Here is an 18,403-nt window from a genome sequence, read left to right on the forward strand (position 1 = left end):
GAGGAGAACCTGGAATATGAGACTGGGGAATGAGCTCCGGGAAGGCCACAAGCAGTGGGAGGCTGCATCACGCCCTGGAATGCAGCTCAGGGCTATAAAAGAGGTCTGCCAATTTGAGATTCCTCGTGTGGGTACTGGGGTGAGGTGAACAAAGAATCCCCTAAGCGAATGACAGGGAACCCTGGGGCTTGTTCCTCACACAGTCAGGCCAAAGTGCTGCTGCAGGCACTCACGCAGTATTTGACTTCTCTGGATACTTAAAGGCACCCAGAGACTTTCAAGTGTGGGTATCTGACTCACAGAAGCAAGGGTGCTCACAGCTTGGCATAAGCATGTATGAAACATCGGGGAGCCCAGAGCAGTGCAGTGCTTCTGCCAGGTGGTAGAGAGCAACAGCCCCCACTTCAGGTTTGCAGTGATCCTCGAGTCTGGCCTTACATGAGAACCACCTGGGATGCCTTTGAGAATCCAGAAATGTCTGTCACAATCTCTGGAGATGGTACCCAGGCATCTGGGCACCCAGGGTGTGGCCAAGGCCAAGACGCTGCCACACAGTCTCTGTGCCCTTCTAGCACAGCACACAGCCATGGAGAACAAGACGTGCAGGTGACCTGGGGAGGATAAAGGAAATGTGGCCCCAGGGAGTCCAATCCGGTTCCAGTGCAACGTGGGATTTGTCGACTTCCATTCTCTAAGGCCGCACACCGCAACACGCTACTCCTTAGAGGGAGCCAAGAGACGCAAGGCCAGTGCCTTTCTAGAGGCCCCAGCCATGGCACTTACCATGCGAGATGCAAGCTCCAGCAGCTCTCGCTTGGCCTGCTGCACGCCCTGTGGGTCCCCCTCGATGCGGATCAAATTGCTCTTCTCACTGTCAGGAGGGATGCGCACGGACACCTTGTACTGGTCTTTGATTCTGTTTACTTAGGAACACAAAAGGAAACACATTTAGGACACAGACCAACAACATTCTGCCAATGACTAATAACTGGGCAGGACAGGGCTAAAGCGCTAAATAACCTTATCCGTGATTCCCATCACCAAAAACGATGCTTAGCTTCCCAAACAAAAATCTCCATTGTCTAGAATGGGGGCCAGTTATGATCTTCACCTGGATCACAAGGGTTCTGGAGGACAGGCTCTCAGCCTGGACCAGAAGCTGGAAATGCCCCGAGACCTTCAAATAACTGACGGTTGGGGCCACTCAGTCTGGGATTTAGCTCGTCTGGGGTATTGGCCAGGGCTTCAGAATATTTGAAGGATTCCAGGTGTTTCTAATGTGCAGTAAGTTTGGGAACTACTATTCTCAAGTTAAAAAAACCACACACATTAACTCCACACAAAAGCACTCACTGACGCCTAAGAGCCTTGTGGGGCCCATGCTGCTGCCCAGAGACCCCATCTACTGTTGGCTCAGATTTACACTGAGCACTTCACTGTGTCTGCAAGACAAGTGCTGTTGCAAACCCTTCTGCTGTCAACCTCTCTGGATAGAACCCAGTACCCCCAAGTTAAGAGTTCCCGGCCCCCCAAACTCTGGAGAAGCCGTATCATCAGGAAACAAGGCAGGAATCTTGCCCACTGTGCAGTAAAGGGAAGCCCAGCTTGCTGGAAGGACCACGAGGAGGGCTTTTTGTGCGTCCATCCCAAACACATGCACACGCAGAGGCAGCAACAAGGCGATGCGCTGAGGGGGGAACATGGACATGCAGCTGTGCCAGGTGGAGCAACACAAGACAAGAGAAGCAGAGGACATGGGAGCTGGGCAGCAGGTTTTTTTAGATTACGAAAGAAGACAAGAGTTAGGAACTGCATGAGAAGAAAACAGAACAGACATGACTAACTAAGCTACATTCTGCAATTTCTCGGGGGCAGAAACCAGAAATTAATGTTAGAATTACACTACTGTACTTCCATATATATGTGTTTTGAGACAGGGTCTTGCTCTGTCACCCAGGCTAAAATGCAGTGGCACGATACAATCACAGCTCACTGCAGCCTTGACTTCCTGGGCTCAAGTGATATTCCTGCCTCAGCCTCCAGAGTAGCGGGGACCACAGGCCTGGCTAAATTTTTCTTTTTTGTAGAGACAGGGGTCTCACTATGTTGCCCAGGCTCATCTCGAACTCCTGGGCTCAAGTGATCCTCCTGCCTTGGTCTCCCAAAATGCTGGGATTACAGGCAAGAGCCACTGTGTCAGGCCTAAATAAACACTACAGTTAACCAAAACCAAAACAAAACCGTAAAAGCAAGTTTATGGTGTATGCGTGGTTCAAGTAGTGCGCAAAAAGGTCACTTTGTGCCTACAGACTCTCGTTGCTGTCACGTAAAATGCCCACAAAACATAAGACTGACACCAGAGAGCTCACCATTGCACAGGCCACAGCACAGCTGGCAAGGCTATGTTTACTCATAACAAAAACGGATACACGGACGTCAGTCATGTTATGCAGGTCGGTGTCCCACTACCTGGGAAAGGCTCCTTCATCCACTGAACTATCCAGGAATGGAGGACGTGCTTGCCTTCTCACCTTCCACCCGAAGGAAACACACGCGACGTGTGCACTTGTTTTCAGAACACACGAGTGTGTGCGTATAGCCATACAGTTAAACAAAGAGGTGTAAAAAAACATTCTTGGTTGGGCACGGTGGCTCATGCCTGTAATCCCAGCACTTTGGGAGGCCGAGGTGGGCAGATCAACTAAGGTCAGCAGTTTGACACCAGCCTAGACAACATGGTGAAATTCCATCTCTACTAAAAATACAAAAAAATTAGCTGGGTGTGGTGGTGCACGCCTGTAATCCCAGCTACTTGGGAGGCTGAGGCAGGAGAATCGCTTGAACCTGGGAGGTGGAGGTTGCAGTGAACTGAGATCACGCCACTGCACTCCAGCCTGGTGACAGAGCGAGACTCCGTCCCAAAAAACAAACAAACAACACAAAACATCCTTGGACCTGCAGCAGAATGCCCACGACACACTTCTAACAGCGTCCTGTAACTGTGCTACACCTGCAACCTGGCACAGGTGAGGCACACAGCGACCTTGGCCCACATGACATACTTCCAACAGCGTCCTGTAACTGTGCTACACCTACAACCCGGCACAGGTGAGGCACATAGCGACCTTGGCTGACATATCACTGCCTCTTCAGCAGAATCCCCCTGCTGGGTGTGGTGGCTCACACTTTTAATCCCAGCACCTTGGGAGGCCAAGGTGGGCAGATCACCTGAGCCCAGGAATTTGAGACAAGCCTGGCCAACATGGTGAAACCCCGTCTCTTCTAAAAATACAAAAATTAATTGGCTGTGGTGGCATGCACCTGTAGTCCCAGCTACTCAGGAGGCTGAAGCAGGAGAATTGCTTGAGCCCGGTAGGCAGAGGTTGTAGTGAGCTGAGATCACGCCACTGCACTCCAGCCTGGGTGACAGAGTGAGACCCTGTCTCAAAAAAGTATCCCTCCCCATGTTGTTTTACTTGGGCACAAATCTAGAATGTTTTTACTCTTCAATGAGTTCCAGATCAGCAGTTTCCACGTTCAGAAGGCATGAGTACTACCAACACTGATTGGCTAACCTAGCAGGTCTGACGGAAATATAGAGAATGCTGCCCTTGGGCATGCCTTCAACATGGCCTCTGTGGGTTATTTGGGGAGGGCTTAGATGGATTTCCAAAAGTGACAATTCACCCACTGGCCAAGCAGCTCTAATCCAACCACTGCACCAAAGGGAAAAGGAAAAGTGGCCTCTTCCAGCAGGCAGGAGGATGTAAAGTCTGTAACTCCCCATTACAGGCAGCAATGGGCCTGGACTGTCTGCACGGACGTCACAGTTCTCACAGCTGACACCCCACACAAGGGTCTCAGGGCACACTGGCCCCACCGCAACAGACAGCCTCACTCACTGTTGGCGCCGCTCTTCCCAATGAGGTGCCTGTGGAACTTGTGGTCGATGTTGATCTCCACATAGTCCATCCGGTTAATCTGCAGGAGGAGCACAGAGGTCCATGGATGCGCCTGGTTACTTGGCCAATGAGCTGAACCAAAACCCAGCAGTCTCCACGGTTGCCTTTTCTGACCACTCAGCTGTCAGGAATTGTTGGAGACTGCCCCTGCATCTCCCCTGAAAGATGCCTTCTTCAAGATGAAGTTTCCTCCACCCACGATTATTCCAGGACTTCGACCAGCTTCTGGTTGTTTCAGAACCTATTACTCACCCAGCTAGGATGCCCTGGGTGTCTGTGCCCAGACATGTGGGATGTCACCGAGAGATGACCGCCCATGCCCAACTCAGAGCCTCCCTTGTCACCAGCACACACAACATTCCAAGGGGTACCTTACCAAATCTTTGACCATGCCTTCTATCTGTTCCTGGGCCACATTGACATCCTCTGTAGGGCCCTCCAGGGTGATCTTGTCTTCGCCCTCTGTGAACTCGATGTGAACCTACCACACCAAAACCAAAGAGATAGCTAAAACAGAATGGCACAGCTGCAGCCCCTGAGCTCCCAGTGGGAGCTCTCTTCGGAGCGGCTTCTGATCCCAAACTGCTTCACATAGATGTGAGGAAGGGAGGGACATATCCACAGCCATCAAACAAAGTTGAAAGGGAGGGTTAGGGAGCCATAGTCAGGAAACTAAATACTGTGGCCGAATAATCCTGCCTCTCACTGAGGACACCGTTTGCCCCACAGAAGCCACTAACATAAAGCATGCGACATGCGACATGCTCCTGCACCATCTGAACTTTTACAAGGCCTGGTCCTCTTTAGTTGCATAAAGAATGAGACAGAGCATGGATGGAATTTTAAAACTCGTATAGCTGTACCAAGGTGGTAAAGTAACTTGCTTGACATAGACAAGGCTGCCAGCGTTCCTGGTTTATTATCCTCCAGGTAAGGAGTTAAGGAAGGCAGACTGGTCCTTATATGAAGCTATAAAAAGTAAAAGGGGCTGGGCACAGTGACTCACACCCATAACCTCAACACTTTGGGAGGCTGAGGTAGGAGGACTACTTGAGCCCACGAGTTCGAGATCAACCTGGGCAACTAGTAAGACTCTGCCTCCACGAAAACTAGCCTGGGGCGCCTGTAGTGCCAGCTACTTGGGAAGCCGAGACGAGCGGATCACTTGACCCATGAGTTCAAGGCTGCAGTGAGCTATGACTGCGCTACTGCACCCCAGCCTGGGTGACAGAGTGAGGCTTTGTCACTGAAGAGAAGGAATAAAATAAAAAAAATTTAATTTTTAAAAAGGACTGTAACATTAATTGGAAACAAAGTTTAAATAAAACAGGAATTCAATATGATGGTTGGATTCTCTGGTATTTCTTTTTTGTTCATGTTTCCTGGGGGCTACAATCTCCTTTGGTAAACTGAGAACGCTTTAAATTCACACTTAATACAATTTGTATACAAGTTCTGCTCTTCAAAGTATTTTTTTTTTTTTTTGAGACAGAGTCTCGCTCTGTCGCCAAGGCTGGAATGCAGTGGTGCCATCTCGGCTCACTGCAGGCAAGCTGCACCTCCTGGGTTCACGCCATTCTCCTGCCTCAGCCTCCCAAGCAGCTGGGACCACAGGTGCCCGCCACCAAGCCCGGCTAATTTTTTGTATTTTTAGTAGAGTCGGGGTTTCACCATGTTAGCCAGGATGGTCTTGATCTCCTGACCTCATGAGCCACCGCACCCGGCCCGCCAAAGTATCATGAAGTTATTTCACCGTAATTACTAAATGACATGTTTCTTAAGATACTTATGAAACCTAAGAACATACAATCCTCTCTGGTTAAAGTCCAGAAGGATGGTACAGACATCTACAGACATTTATTCTGCTGTTCTTTAGCTAACACGGAAGTTGACCATGTCAAACAGGCCAGTTAATTCAGAAAAATACACCAGTTTTCAAGGGCATCCACAGTACAAAGGTCAACAAAGCAATACCAGAAACAGAAAGACAGAAAACAAGACAAATTCAATACAACAGGTGAAAAACGTGTCCTTACCTTTGGCATCTGCTGAGTGATTTTGGCCAGGTTCTGCCCTTTCTTGCCAATGATGAAACGGTGAAGCCAGGAAGGGGCGGCGACAGAGGAGACGGCGAAACTATTGGCCTGAGAAAATGGGAGAACAGCCACGGGTTTGCAGAGCTCAAGGTCGTGTCACAGGCTGCTCACCTGAGGCTCAGAGGCACGCTCTCCCCAAACCTGGGCACCTGCACTGTGTCCAGGCCCCAGGATTTACAAATTGAGAGCTCATCCATGAAGGCCCCGCGGACTCCACTCAAAGGAGACACACTTCATGCTCGGAGGCAGTTACCTTGGCATAGACTTCAGTCAACGCCTGACCTAACTTTTCAGGTTCGCCTCGAAGTATTACAGTCTCAGAGATGCTGTCTGAGGGTGGGATCTCAACGGAAACTCCAGTTCTCTCAAGGATCTCCTGCAATGAATTGCCCTTGGGCCCGATGACATACTTGTGTTGGGATTTCTTCACTTCCACTGCAATGGTTGTAGTCTTCTTTTTCTAAATAAGAGCACCATAAGGGGCAGTCAAAGGGAAAGGTGTGGGAAGCGGGCAGGTGGGCATGGCCACTGCTGCAGAAAGCAAGCCAAAGCGGCCCAGACTATAGATGCTGATCCCAAGAAGTGAACAACAAGTGATCAGGACTAGCCAATCCCCAGAAACTTCACTGTTCAAGGACTGGATTTTTCCCCTCAGTCTAGTCACCCGCCGGCTGATAACTTCGTCCTTGAACACTGCAAAACACCCAATCCTTTCCCTCAATTAAGGAACACGTTTCAGACCTCAAAGTTCACTAAGCTGAGCTAACAGCTTAATCTAAGACGTGAACAAGTCCGGGATGTGCATCTGACCCGGGGCAGCCCAGCTGGCAGCCTGTCAGCACAGCCAGAGGCCCAGGACGGCAAGGACAACTGCCAGGCAGATGCTCAACAGCAAGGGGGGGCGGGCACCGATCTCACCCGGGTCACTCAAGTGTAGAGACAATAAGCATCTTCATCAAGGACAAAAAGATAAGGGGCAGAACCAGGCCTTAACTGAATCTCCAGACCCAAATCCTCGTTTCTATTCCTGCCCATGGGGATTTGCCTCCTCTAAATCGTGTACCTTCTCCTCATAAATCTTCTTGATGCGAGCCACAGCCTGAGCCAACTGTTCCTTCTCTCCAGTGAAGACAATCTCTGTCCGGTTCACGCTGGGTGGGGGGATGTTGATGCGCGTGCCTGTCTCCTGCATGATCTCGCCAACCAGTCTATTATACGGCCCAGCGATGAAGGGGTGGAATGCCTTTTCTACTTCTAGCCTCTCCACAGCACGTTTGTCCTGGAAAGGAAGGGATGATCTGATAAGAACAGGCCTTTGAAAACAAACTGGGGACAGACAGGGCTTTCTAGAGTTGGAGTCAAGCCCTCCACCCCCACCACATTATGCCTTTAAGTCCACACTGGACACGGCAACCCATGAGGGAGTGAGGTCTGCACAAGCAGGTAGGCAGGGGCACGAGGCACTCACACAGGCCTCACCTGCTCGGCAGAGATGAGTAAGACTTCATGGCGAGCTTTCTCGATGCCCTCTTTGGTGCCAGTGATCTTGATCTGATTGCTGGGGTCATCTGGGCGTGGGATCTGGATTTTGGTTGCAGTTTTTAGCTCCAAGTCTTGCAGTTTCTCTCCATTTTTGCCAATAACAAAGCGATGGTGTTCTTTGGGAATGGCAACAGTTGCTGAGGCCTATAGCAAGAAGAGAATAAAAGAAAACAAGAATATTTGTAGGTTCTGAAGGAGCATATTTTTCCAAGACATTCTGGCAGAAACACCATCTTTGCTTATTCCTGCCCAGCAGCACCAACTCATCCATTAAAACAGCATGAGCTTAAACATCACATGCTTGGGGAAGGTTGCCCTGACTCCCAGGTTAGGGTAAGTTCGAGTGTATCTGCACCACTACTTAACATCCACTGGAATATACACCCACAAAGGGAGACAAGAGTTAACATCCACAAAAGCTGGACAGGAAGAAGCATGACTGCATATCCAGAAACCCTGAAAAAACTACTGGGTGAAATTCTATTTATAGCAAGGAGAAAAGACTGAAATCAAGAAGTTAACAACATTAACTTCCACAAACAACAACTACTTAGAAGATGTAATGAAAGAGATGCGTTTCTTTTTTTTTTTGAGACGGAGTCCCGCTCTGTCGCCAGGCTGGAGTGCAGTGGTGCGATCTTGGCTCACTGTAACCTCTGCCTCCTGGGTTCAAGGGATTCTCCTGCCTCAGCCTCTCGATTAGCTGGGACTACAGGCGTGCGCCACCATGCCCAGCTAATTTTTATATTTTTAGTAGAGGCAGGGTTTCACCATGTTGGCCCCGATGGTCTCGAACTCCTGACCTTGTGATCCGCCCACCTCAGCCTCCCAAAGTGCTGGGATTGCAGGTGTGAGCCACTGCGCCTGGCCAAAAGATGTGTTTCTAACAGAAAAAAGGACAAGAAAATAGCAAGACATAAGCCCAACACAAGGTGGAGTATGTGCATTCGAAATTAGAAAACACTCCTTAAAATAGCTAAAAGAAGGTTTAAGTAGATGGCGATTATCCCAATTAACTTTAAAATATTAATACAATTTCAAACAGTTGATTATAAAGGTTGTAACACAGAACAAACAAAAATAAACAAGAAAACCCTGAAAAAGAATAGTGCAGGGTGGAGGTGTTAACAGTGGTCCTAGACATTAAACATGAAACCATTATCATTAACATAGGAAATACCAGTATACGGAAAGACAGACCTGCTGGTCTGAACTGAAAACCCAGAAACAGAGCTAAGTTAATATAAACATTTAGGACATGATAAAAGCAGCCACTCAAGTTCACTAGAGCAAAATGTCTTTTCAAGACAGTGATGGCATGCCTGTAATCCCAGCACTCCGGGAAGCCGAGATGAGAGGATTGTTTGAGCCCAGGAGTCCAAGATCAGCCTGGGCAACATGGTGAAACCTGACTTCTACAAAAATTTTAAAAATTAGCTGGCCAAGGCCAGGCGCAGTGGCTCACGCCTGTAATCCCAGCACTTTGGGAGGCCGAGGTGGGTGGATCACGAGGTCACCAAAAATACAAAAATTAGCATGGTGGCAGGCGCCTGTAATCCCAGCTACTCGGGAGGCTGAGGCAGGGGAATGCTGTGAACCTGGGAGGCGGAGCTTGCAGTGAGCCGAGATCGCGCCACTGCATTCCAGCCTGGGCGACAGAGCAAGACTCCGTCTCAAAAAAAAAAAAAAAAAAAAAAAATTAGCTGGCCATGGTGACGCGTGCCTGTGGTCCCAGCTACTGGGGTGGCTGAGGCAGGAGAACTGCCTGAGCCTAGGAGGTTGAGGCTCCGGTGAGCCGTGATCACGCCATGGCATTTCAGCTTATGTGGCAGGCTGAGACCCTGTGTTACAACAAACAAAAAAATAGTGCTGACAACTCGAAAGCCGTATGGAAAAAAGTGAAACTCAATCAGTGCCTCAACCCTATTTGCAATAAATTCCAAATAGATCAGAAACTGAAATGTAAGAACACATTTACAAGCAGCAGAAGAAAAGATAAACTTTCTTACGACCTGATAGTGAAAAAACTTTCCTAACAATGACTCAAGATAATAAAAAATGCAAGTGGCCCTTATATATTGAAAAGGTGCTCAATCTTGCTCATCAGAAAAATGCAAATTTAAAGTATATTTGGTTGCCTCTCACATTGGCTAAAACCCAAGAATGTGATGAGCCTGGCTCTTGCATACTGCTGATGAGACTGCAAAACACTAATTCCTAAGGAAGGAAATTTAGCATCAGATGGCCCAATTCCACACGCAGCCACCCTCTGACCCAGCCGTCTCACTTCTAGGAATCTATCCCAAGATACACTGGGTAAAACAGGAAATAGCATATGCACACGATTGCTACTGTAACATAATTTGTAACAGCTAAAGTCTGGAAACTACCCAAATGCCCATCAGTAGGAAAGCCTGGGTAAATTACAGTACGCCCACAGAATATTACACTGCTGAACAAAGAAATGAGAAAAATCACTACTTACTGATATGCAGACACCTCCAAAAAATAATAAAAGAAAAAAAGCAAGGCATAGAACAGAGTGTATGGCAAGCTGTATTTTGCTTCTGCTCTCAAACAACAAACAACAAAGGATAAACCAGGACCAGGAATGGCCGCCTGCAAAGGTGAGGAGGGAGCAGGGTGAAGGTAACAGGCAGGGGAGATTTCTCTGAAAGTACTTTATTATATAACGTTGACTTTGCAAGCATGTAAATGTTGAAATACTTTAAAAATTGACAGTAAATGGAAACAAATGTACCTAACTATATCAAGATGACAGAAAAACTCAGAAAAAAGGAATTACTTCAAGTGATTTTGAACTCATGATTTTCCTTTTCTGGGACAGGCTCTCACTCTGTCACCCAGGCTGGGCTGCGGTGGTGCAAACACTGCTCACAGAAGCCTCCACCTCCCAGGCTCAAACAATCCTTTCTCCTCAGACTTCTAAGTAGCTGGGATTACAGGTGAGCACACCACCACGCCCAGCTATTTTTTGTAGAGATGGGGTCTGACCATGTTGCCCAGGCTGGTCTCAAATTCCTGTGCTCATGCAATCTGCTCACCTCGGCCTCCCAAAGTGCTAGGATTACAGGCGTGAGAGTCACCGCCTGCTTTTCCTTTCTTAAAAGTACAATTATCCTAGCTCTGTCTTCTGAAAAAGCCTAGAAGCTCTGACAACCTAGTTGCGACATGCACCTATGGAGACTGGAGTCTCCAACTGCAATTTCCTACTCAAAAGGTTCAGAGTTCAGAGAGAAACAGCCGACTCAAGGTCTGTGGAAGGAAATATGTAAGATTAGCCTGAGGCATCTTTCTGTGTTAGAAATTAAGAAGTTATTTATTTATTTATTTATTTATTTATTTATTTTGAGACAGAGTTTTGCTCCTGTTGCACAGGCTGGAGTGCAATGGCACGATCTTGGCTCACTGCAACCTCTGCCTCCCGGGTTCAAGTGATTCTTCTGCCTCAGCCTCCCAAGTAGCTGAGATTACAGGCACCCACCGCCACGCCTGGCTAATTTTTTTGTATTTTTAGTAGAGATGGGGTTTCGCCCTACTGGCCAGGCTGGTCTCAAACTCCTGACCTGAGGTGATCTGCCCGCCTCAGCCTCCCAAAGTGCTAGGATTATAGGCGTGAGCCACTGCACCTGGCCAGAAGGTATTGATATTAATAGGTCATGACAGAAAGCTGCAGGGAACAAAACTGAAAGGAGGGGACCCACTGGCCAAAGATGAAGCAGCTCCAGCATGAAGAATGATGGACAATGCCTGAGTTCATAATGACACTAAAGAGAGTCACTGATCAACACTGAAGTCGCCGGAGCGCCAAAGAATCGATTATTTATCTGGTACTTCCCACCCAACTGCTGATGAAGAAAAATTCTTCTTTACAAGAATTATCAACTAATGTATGAGCAGGGAGAGAATTAGAAAAGCATAATTTGCAACCCTTAACGAATTTGGGCAATCACCAATTGATAGTAAAATGATTACACAAAGCACTGATAGGGAACTTTACAAGGGAAGACCCAGACCTGAGCCTAATGATCAATCTCAAAATCAGTTCAAAGCAGAACAACCAGCTATCACAGCACAGACTCAGCACCACCTACAGGGTCTTCTTGCCCAACAAGCTGACTGTGGAAGTAACCAAGCCCCTAGAGATCTAACACCAGTTCACCAAAAATAATCAGTCAATAGCAGAACCAAAAACCTACGGTCCCCACTAATCAATGGCATTAAAAAAGGGGAGGATTCGCTGGGCGTGGTGGCTCACGCCTGTAATTCCAACACTTTGGTAGGCTGAAATGAGTGGATCATTTGAGCCTAGGGGTTTGAGACCAGAGTGGGCAACATGGTGAAAACCCGCATCTGCCAAAAAACAAACAAACAAAAAGCCGGGCCTGATGGTGCATGCCTGCAGTCTCAACTACTTGAAGGGCTGAGTCAGGAGGATCACTTGAGCCCAGGAGGTCAAGGCTGCCATGAGCTGTGTCTGCACCACTGCACTCCAGCCTGGGCAACAAAGTGAGATCCTGTCTCAAAAAAAAAAAAAAATAATAAAGAGGGGGTAGGAGGGAGTAAGCACTGTTAAAGAATGAGAGACAGGACTCTATAATCAAATGCAACATTGTGACCTTGTTTGGACACTGACTTGAAAAGACCAACTGGAAGAAACATCTTGGAGATGATGAGGAAAGTCCAAACAGAGACTGGGTTAAAAAGGTATAATATTAAGAAACCACTATCAATATGATTACATGAGTTAGGAGCACAATGACTATATATATGTATACATGAAAACGGGAAGATCTGAACTAAGGCACAATAATGTATCTGGGATTTGTCTGAAGATAATTGAGGAGTAGGAGAGTGTCAGGGGTCAGTGTCTTCATTCTGATCCATATATTCAGTGAAGTGGCCCTTTCCCCTACAGTGTTGATTACAAAACAGAAGCTCAAATATCCACTGACTAGCAGACACCTGGAAAACTTTCAGAGCCTATTATGCACTGGCCGCCATGCTGGACAATTATAAGCAACACTTTCACCTTCCTAACACTTAATGGTTTAACTCCATGAAGCCAGCTGGGGTTGGGGACTGTCCCGATGCCCCCATGTGGTTAAGTGGCACAGCTGGACCTGCATTAGGTGGCACTCCTCTGCCTCGCCTCCTGGCTACACCCTGCACTCCTACCCCTCAGGCCCTCTCCCATCAGATCCCCATCGTCCAACCACCGTGCTCCAGGGTGCTCCAGATCCAGCTCCCACAAGATCAAGGAGACTCAGTAGCAGATGGGAAGAACCCCCATTCCTAAATAAGCCTATCTAGTACAACAGCAGTCATGCAACACTTTAGTAAGATTCTTTACATTTTTCTTGGTCTTTAAGTGCTACCACTTAGGGAGAAATGCATCAGAGATTTGCTTATTACAAATGTTCTTAAATAAAGTCCAAGTACTGGCATCAGACTGCCAAAGACTAGGAAACTGGCTTAAAACAGAATTTGAACTTGTAATCTCCTCAATTTGGGGCCTGGAAATGTGTAGTTAGTGAACATACTAGCAAAGCAATGGGAACCACCCATCTTTACCATTCAGCAAGCCCAGCTTCTTTTGAGTGTCTCAAACTCTGGGACAAGCTTCTAATTTTCAGTTTGGCCAGATGTGGTGGTGTGCCTGTAATCCCAGCTAACTGGGAGGCTAGGTGGATTGCCTGAGCCCAGGAGTTTGAGGCCACAGTGTACCATAACCACACTTGTGAATAGCCACTGCACAAGAGCCTAGACAACAAGGTGAGACTGTCTCTTAAAAAAAAAATGATTATTACTTTCAAGTTCATTCACTCAAAGAGCAAAAATGGTAAGTGTCCCAGTTCTATTATTAGTTTAGTGAGTTTTTCCACTAAAAATGCCAGGGGACTCTGAATGTTGCTGTCCTACCTCCAAAAGACGGAACTGTCCCACTGGTAGGAAGGGTCCAGTGACGTTCTAGCCTGCATCAGGAGCCGGGTAATGGAACGGGCACACAGTCACTGGGGAGAAGTAGGCCTCAGGCTACCCACCTGAGTCTGCAGTCTAGCAACAATGTCCTTCCGAGCTTTCATGACAGCATCCAGCTTTCCTGACACCATGATGGAGAGGCCTTGGTCTTTGGCCAAAGACAGCTCCAAGTGAGCACCGGTTCTCTGCATGATCTCAAGGCAGATTTTTGCTTGTTCACCTTCTCCAAACTGGTTCATATCCTTGTATTTTCTCTCCTCCAGGGGTACATGGAACACCTGCTCAAAAAAGATCGAAAAAGGGAAGGTTAAGAGATTAAAAGAAGGCCAACAGACAGGGAGTAAAGAACACGTGTTCATCACCATCCACTCACAAAGCAGCCCCACCCTGCCCACAGGCACTGCTCGAAGCCCTGGGATAAAGCAGCCGAAAGACAAGGAGAAAGGGCCAAGGTCAAGAGGCTGACATCCTAAGGAGAGAACCACATCAGCTGCACAAATGAATGAGGCAGCTAGCAAGTGCTGTGATGAAATCAACAGGGGGAAGAGAGTTTGAGAGAAAGTGGGAGGTGGACCCTGGGGACGGCCAGGAAACACCTTCCTGTAGCACGAGGCAGCTATCCATGTTAAGAGGTGAGGGAACTAAGGGTGTACAGGCAGGAAAGCGGAGGAGGTGGATGGGGGCGGAGCCTGGTGCACACACCAGAGGGGGACAGTGAAGAGGATCACCCATCCCACCCTGTAGTAAAAGTCAACACAGGCTTTTCAGCAGGAGGCATTCTGCTTGATGGTGGAGGGTCCCTCCCGTTGCTTTATGGAGAAGAACTGAGGAGGGACAAAGTGGAAGCAAGAGGGATCAACTACCCTGGTGTGAGACCACAGTCACCAAGTAGACAGTGGTACATTTAACAAAACCATTAACAAGATAGCAGACAGGTGAAAATGGAAGGATTGGGATGCAACTGTTTATGAGCCTAAAATTCAGGGAAGACACTGGCAGCGAGATAGTAATTTTCCACCATGACCAGATGATATGAGTTTATATAAAAGTTTTGAAACTCACTAACATCTCAAATTCAGGTAGCAGAGAGAAAGGCTACTGAAGCCAAAGAAAACCAGGAAACTGGTTAACCTCTTCGAGAAAGTAGGATGATGAATAGAGAACAGAAAACAGGACCCATTCATCTGACAAACACTGCCTGCAAAATGACCGCGTGCCTGTCCTACTGAGTGCTAGCATACAGGGTGGACATGAGAGAAGTGGTCGACAGAAACATCTCTGGGGTGGGGGATGATTTAAATTGAAGGCCTTCTCCCTTTAGCTACTCAAAGCATTCTCAATCTTGCACATTCAGAAACTCTTCCATCAGATTCTACACGTGGAAGGATAGGTTAAGAAAGAACAGCAATTAATTTTTAAAAATTTAAAAAACTGGCCGGGCGCGGTGGCTCACGCCTGTAATCCCAGCACTTTGGGAGGCCGAGGAGGGCGGATCACGAGGTCAGGAGATGGAGAGCATCCTTGTTAAGACGGTGAAACCCCGTCTCTACTAAAAATACAAAAATTAGCCAGGCGTGGTGGCGGGCACCTGTAGTCCCAGCTACTCGGGAGGCTGAGGCAGGAGAATGGCGTGAACCCGGAAGGCGGAGCGTGCAGTGAGCCGAGATCGCGCCACTGCACTCCAGCCTGGGCGACAGAGCGGGACTCTGTCTCAAAAAAAAAAAAAGAAAAGAAAAAAAATTTAAAAATTTACACAGACATGTTACATGATAAAATTTTTAAAAGAAAGAATGGTGTTTCTACCTGAGTGATGACAGAAGCCTTGATGGGTCGGATCTTGTTCCCCCAGGCTCCAGCGGGTTCCTGGGCACTTTCCAGGCAAGCAGCTTTCTCAGGAAGTGGAGGGAAGGCATCTTTGTAGGTTGGAGGGTCACTCTCCTCTTCTGAATTTAGAGTGGCAACTGGACCAGCCAACACAGATTAAAAGGAAGCACTACTTTTAGCATTACATGAAAACCACTTTTAAGGGTTTTAGTGCTTAAAAACAGACAAACAAGAACCATCAAATGCTCCAAGGACAACTCCCCTCACCCCTCTCTTCTAATTCATAGTGATGGGAAAAGGCCCCAGGAGGTCACCAGGCCCAGCACCCTAAGTGTGAGAGCTAGAGGAGGCCAGAGACTCCCAGTCTCTGACAGCGAACCTACCCCCATCCACATGGCCTCCCTGGTAAACATCAGCTCAGACACTGCGAGCCCCACTCCCCTAACGGGGTGAGTCCCTTGAAAGCAAGCCTTGCTACATCAATTTTTAAGTCCTCTAGAGTCTAATAACACACTTAAAAAAATCACAACTATGACAATGCCAGGCACAGAGCAGACCCCTGCATTTGCAAAACAATGGTCCTACCCAGCACCACCTGTGAGAATTGCCTTTGAAGCAAACTCTGATTTTCCACTGTAACATACAAGGTTAAAAATGATTGCCGTGGAGGCCGGGCACGGTGGCTCACACCTGTAATCCCAGCACTTTGGGAGGGTGAGGCAGGCAGATCACCTGAGGTCGGGAGTTCGAGACCAGCCTGACCAACATGGAGAAACCCTGTCTCTACTAATAATACAAATTAGCCAGGTGTGGGTGGTGCATGCCTGTAATCCCAGCTACTCCGGAGGCTGAGGCAGAACAATCGCTTGAACCCGGGAGGCAGAGGTTGCAGTGAGCCAAGACTGCGCCATTGCACTCCAGCCTGGGCAACAAGAGCAAAACTCCGTCTCAAAAAAAAAGACTGCAGTGGGAATTGTCACCGCTGATCTTCCCCTGCCCTGCCCAAGGCAGAGGACAGCAAGGCTTGTGGAAATCAGGTTCCCTGATTATCATCACTTCCATCTTCCATAGTGCCCTATTTGTTCATGTGTTTGTGCCATTAGCCACAATCTCCATGAAATCAAGGGTGTGACTGTTTTGGATAACCCCAAATCCCCAGGACTGAGCACGGCGTCTTGGCAATAGCAAGGCCCAGTGAAAAACACCATGAATGGATGTGACAGAGAACAGGGGGATGATCTCTGGAATCAGACAGGCTCATGCCCAAGTCCAGGCCCATCGCTTCCCAGCTGCATGCCCATCTACCCGACAGCGCTGACAGGACAGGTGGGAGCATTCTTTCAGTGCCGTCTTCCCTCTCTAGAAAGGGAAACAGAGACTTCACAGGGAAGCTGGCTCCAGTAGGAGGATCCCAGGCCCCCAGAACAAAGCAGCTTCTGGGGTTCCAACACCTGACACAGCAGCCACCAGAAATGAGCTTCTGAAATGTGGCTAGTGTGACTAAGGAAAAGTGAATTTTATATTTTAATTAATTTTAAGAACTAATACTCAATTTAGTTATTGGAAAACTTTTAAGTGTGTTTCGAACAACCTGGAGTAGAACAATCTGCTCTTTCAAATGAAGATTTTATAACATCTAAACACAGATCAAGGATTTTGGATGAAAATCTGGCATTCAAATGGAAGGAAATGTCCCGCCGTTGTAAATACACATCAGACTTCGAAGAGAAATAATCTCAAATATCAATGGTTCCCCCACTTTTTTTTACATTAGAGATGTTGAAATGACAGTGTATTAGACATATTGGAGTAAAATATCAAAATTAATTTCACCTGTTCCCTTTTAATAAGTACCAGAGAATCCTAAAAATTGTACACGTGGCTTGTAGTCTATTCTACTGTACAGCACTGCTCTTAATCCCAGCCAGTGGCGTTCGAGAACTCCGAAGCCAAGGTCCAGCCTTCATCCTCAAGGCAGGCTTAAGCAATGCTCTGGGATGCTTCAGAGCCCAGATTTTAGTTCACCACAATTAGGAAAAAGCAGTTTTGAAAAGGACTGCATTAATTACCAATGGTCAAATTCGCTGGCTTTCCAGAAAGCTGCCCACATGTTAAATCTCACTGTACTTGATTCATTTCCTCATGCCTGGCCAGTCGCCCCTGCACGCACAGCAATGCGAAAACAGTGCACAAGATGTTGGACCCTCCCTGCCCCACAACCACAGGGCCAAAAGGTACTTCTAGAAAGGGCATGGGATTTGGTAAAGGCTTTAGAGGGAGCAATGCCTTAGACATTACCAGGAAGAGCACATAAAAGGGCTGTCACCTTTGATTTGTTGCGGAACCAGCCCACTTCGGTGTTCAGCAAAACTCTCTTGGGTCAAAACTGCAACGGAACTCATGGTTGATCTCACACCTACACACAATCCGGGAAAACCACTAAAGCAAAGAAGAATAAATCAGAAGTCAAAGTACAACCCTCAATTATCTATGAGATTGTTAACCTAAGAGTTTTAGCAAAGTTTTACTCTCTTTTTTACCAGCAAACTATACCTTTTTATTTTCCTCACAACCTCTGATGTAAGCTGATACCCAAACTCTCACCAAGTGATAAAAAGGGGGAAAAATGCAAGTAAAGGAGGTCCTAGAACAGGGGTGGCCAATCTTTTGTCTTCCCTGGGCCACAATGCAAGAAGAATGATCTTGGGACACATATAAAATAAACTAATGATAGCTAATAAACAAACAAAAACAAAACAAAACAAACAAACAAAAACCTCATGTTTTAAGAAAGTTTAAGAAATTTGTGTTGGGCCATGTTCAAAGCTGTCCTGGGCCTCGGGTTGGACAAGCTTGTCCTAGAACAGCTGGTTAACTGTCCCCTCAAAAGTTGCCTGTAATGGAGGAGCTCATCCTCCACTTGGGGCAGTCTGCATCCATTTCTCCACCCCAGGGGCCACAGAGACACAGTCAACA

The 18,403-nt window shown here is 47.5% G+C and overlaps 1 protein-coding gene across 13 annotated transcripts in view; it reads right to left on the bottom strand.

Moving 5' to 3' along the window:
- HDLBP (high density lipoprotein binding protein) overlaps positions 1-18,403 on the bottom strand; it is an 86,913-nt gene that overhangs the window by 20,285 nt on the left and 48,225 nt on the right. For all 13 annotated transcript variants that reach the window (XM_003813054.6, XM_063595648.1, XM_034955557.3 and 10 more), the window contains 10 exons: positions 17,754-17,866; positions 15,407-15,564; positions 13,666-13,881; positions 7,538-7,744; positions 7,122-7,337; positions 6,312-6,518; positions 5,999-6,106; positions 4,339-4,443; positions 3,903-3,981; positions 784-923 (listed from right to left, as the gene is read on the bottom strand). In XM_003813054.6, coding sequence (XP_003813102.1) covers positions 784-923; positions 3,903-3,981; positions 4,339-4,443; positions 5,999-6,106; positions 6,312-6,518; positions 7,122-7,337; positions 7,538-7,744; positions 13,666-13,881; positions 15,407-15,564; positions 17,754-17,829 — 1,512 coding nt within the window. In that variant the 5' untranslated portion in view covers positions 17,830-17,866. The remainder of the gene's footprint in view (positions 1-783; positions 924-3,902; positions 3,982-4,338; positions 4,444-5,998; positions 6,107-6,311; positions 6,519-7,121; positions 7,338-7,537; positions 7,745-13,665; positions 13,882-15,406; positions 15,565-17,753; positions 17,867-18,403) is intronic.

This window comes from Pan paniscus, chromosome 13, assembly GCF_029289425.2.
Source record: "Pan paniscus chromosome 13, NHGRI_mPanPan1-v2.0_pri, whole genome shotgun sequence".
Lineage (NCBI taxonomy): Eukaryota > Metazoa > Chordata > Mammalia > Primates > Hominidae > Pan > Pan paniscus.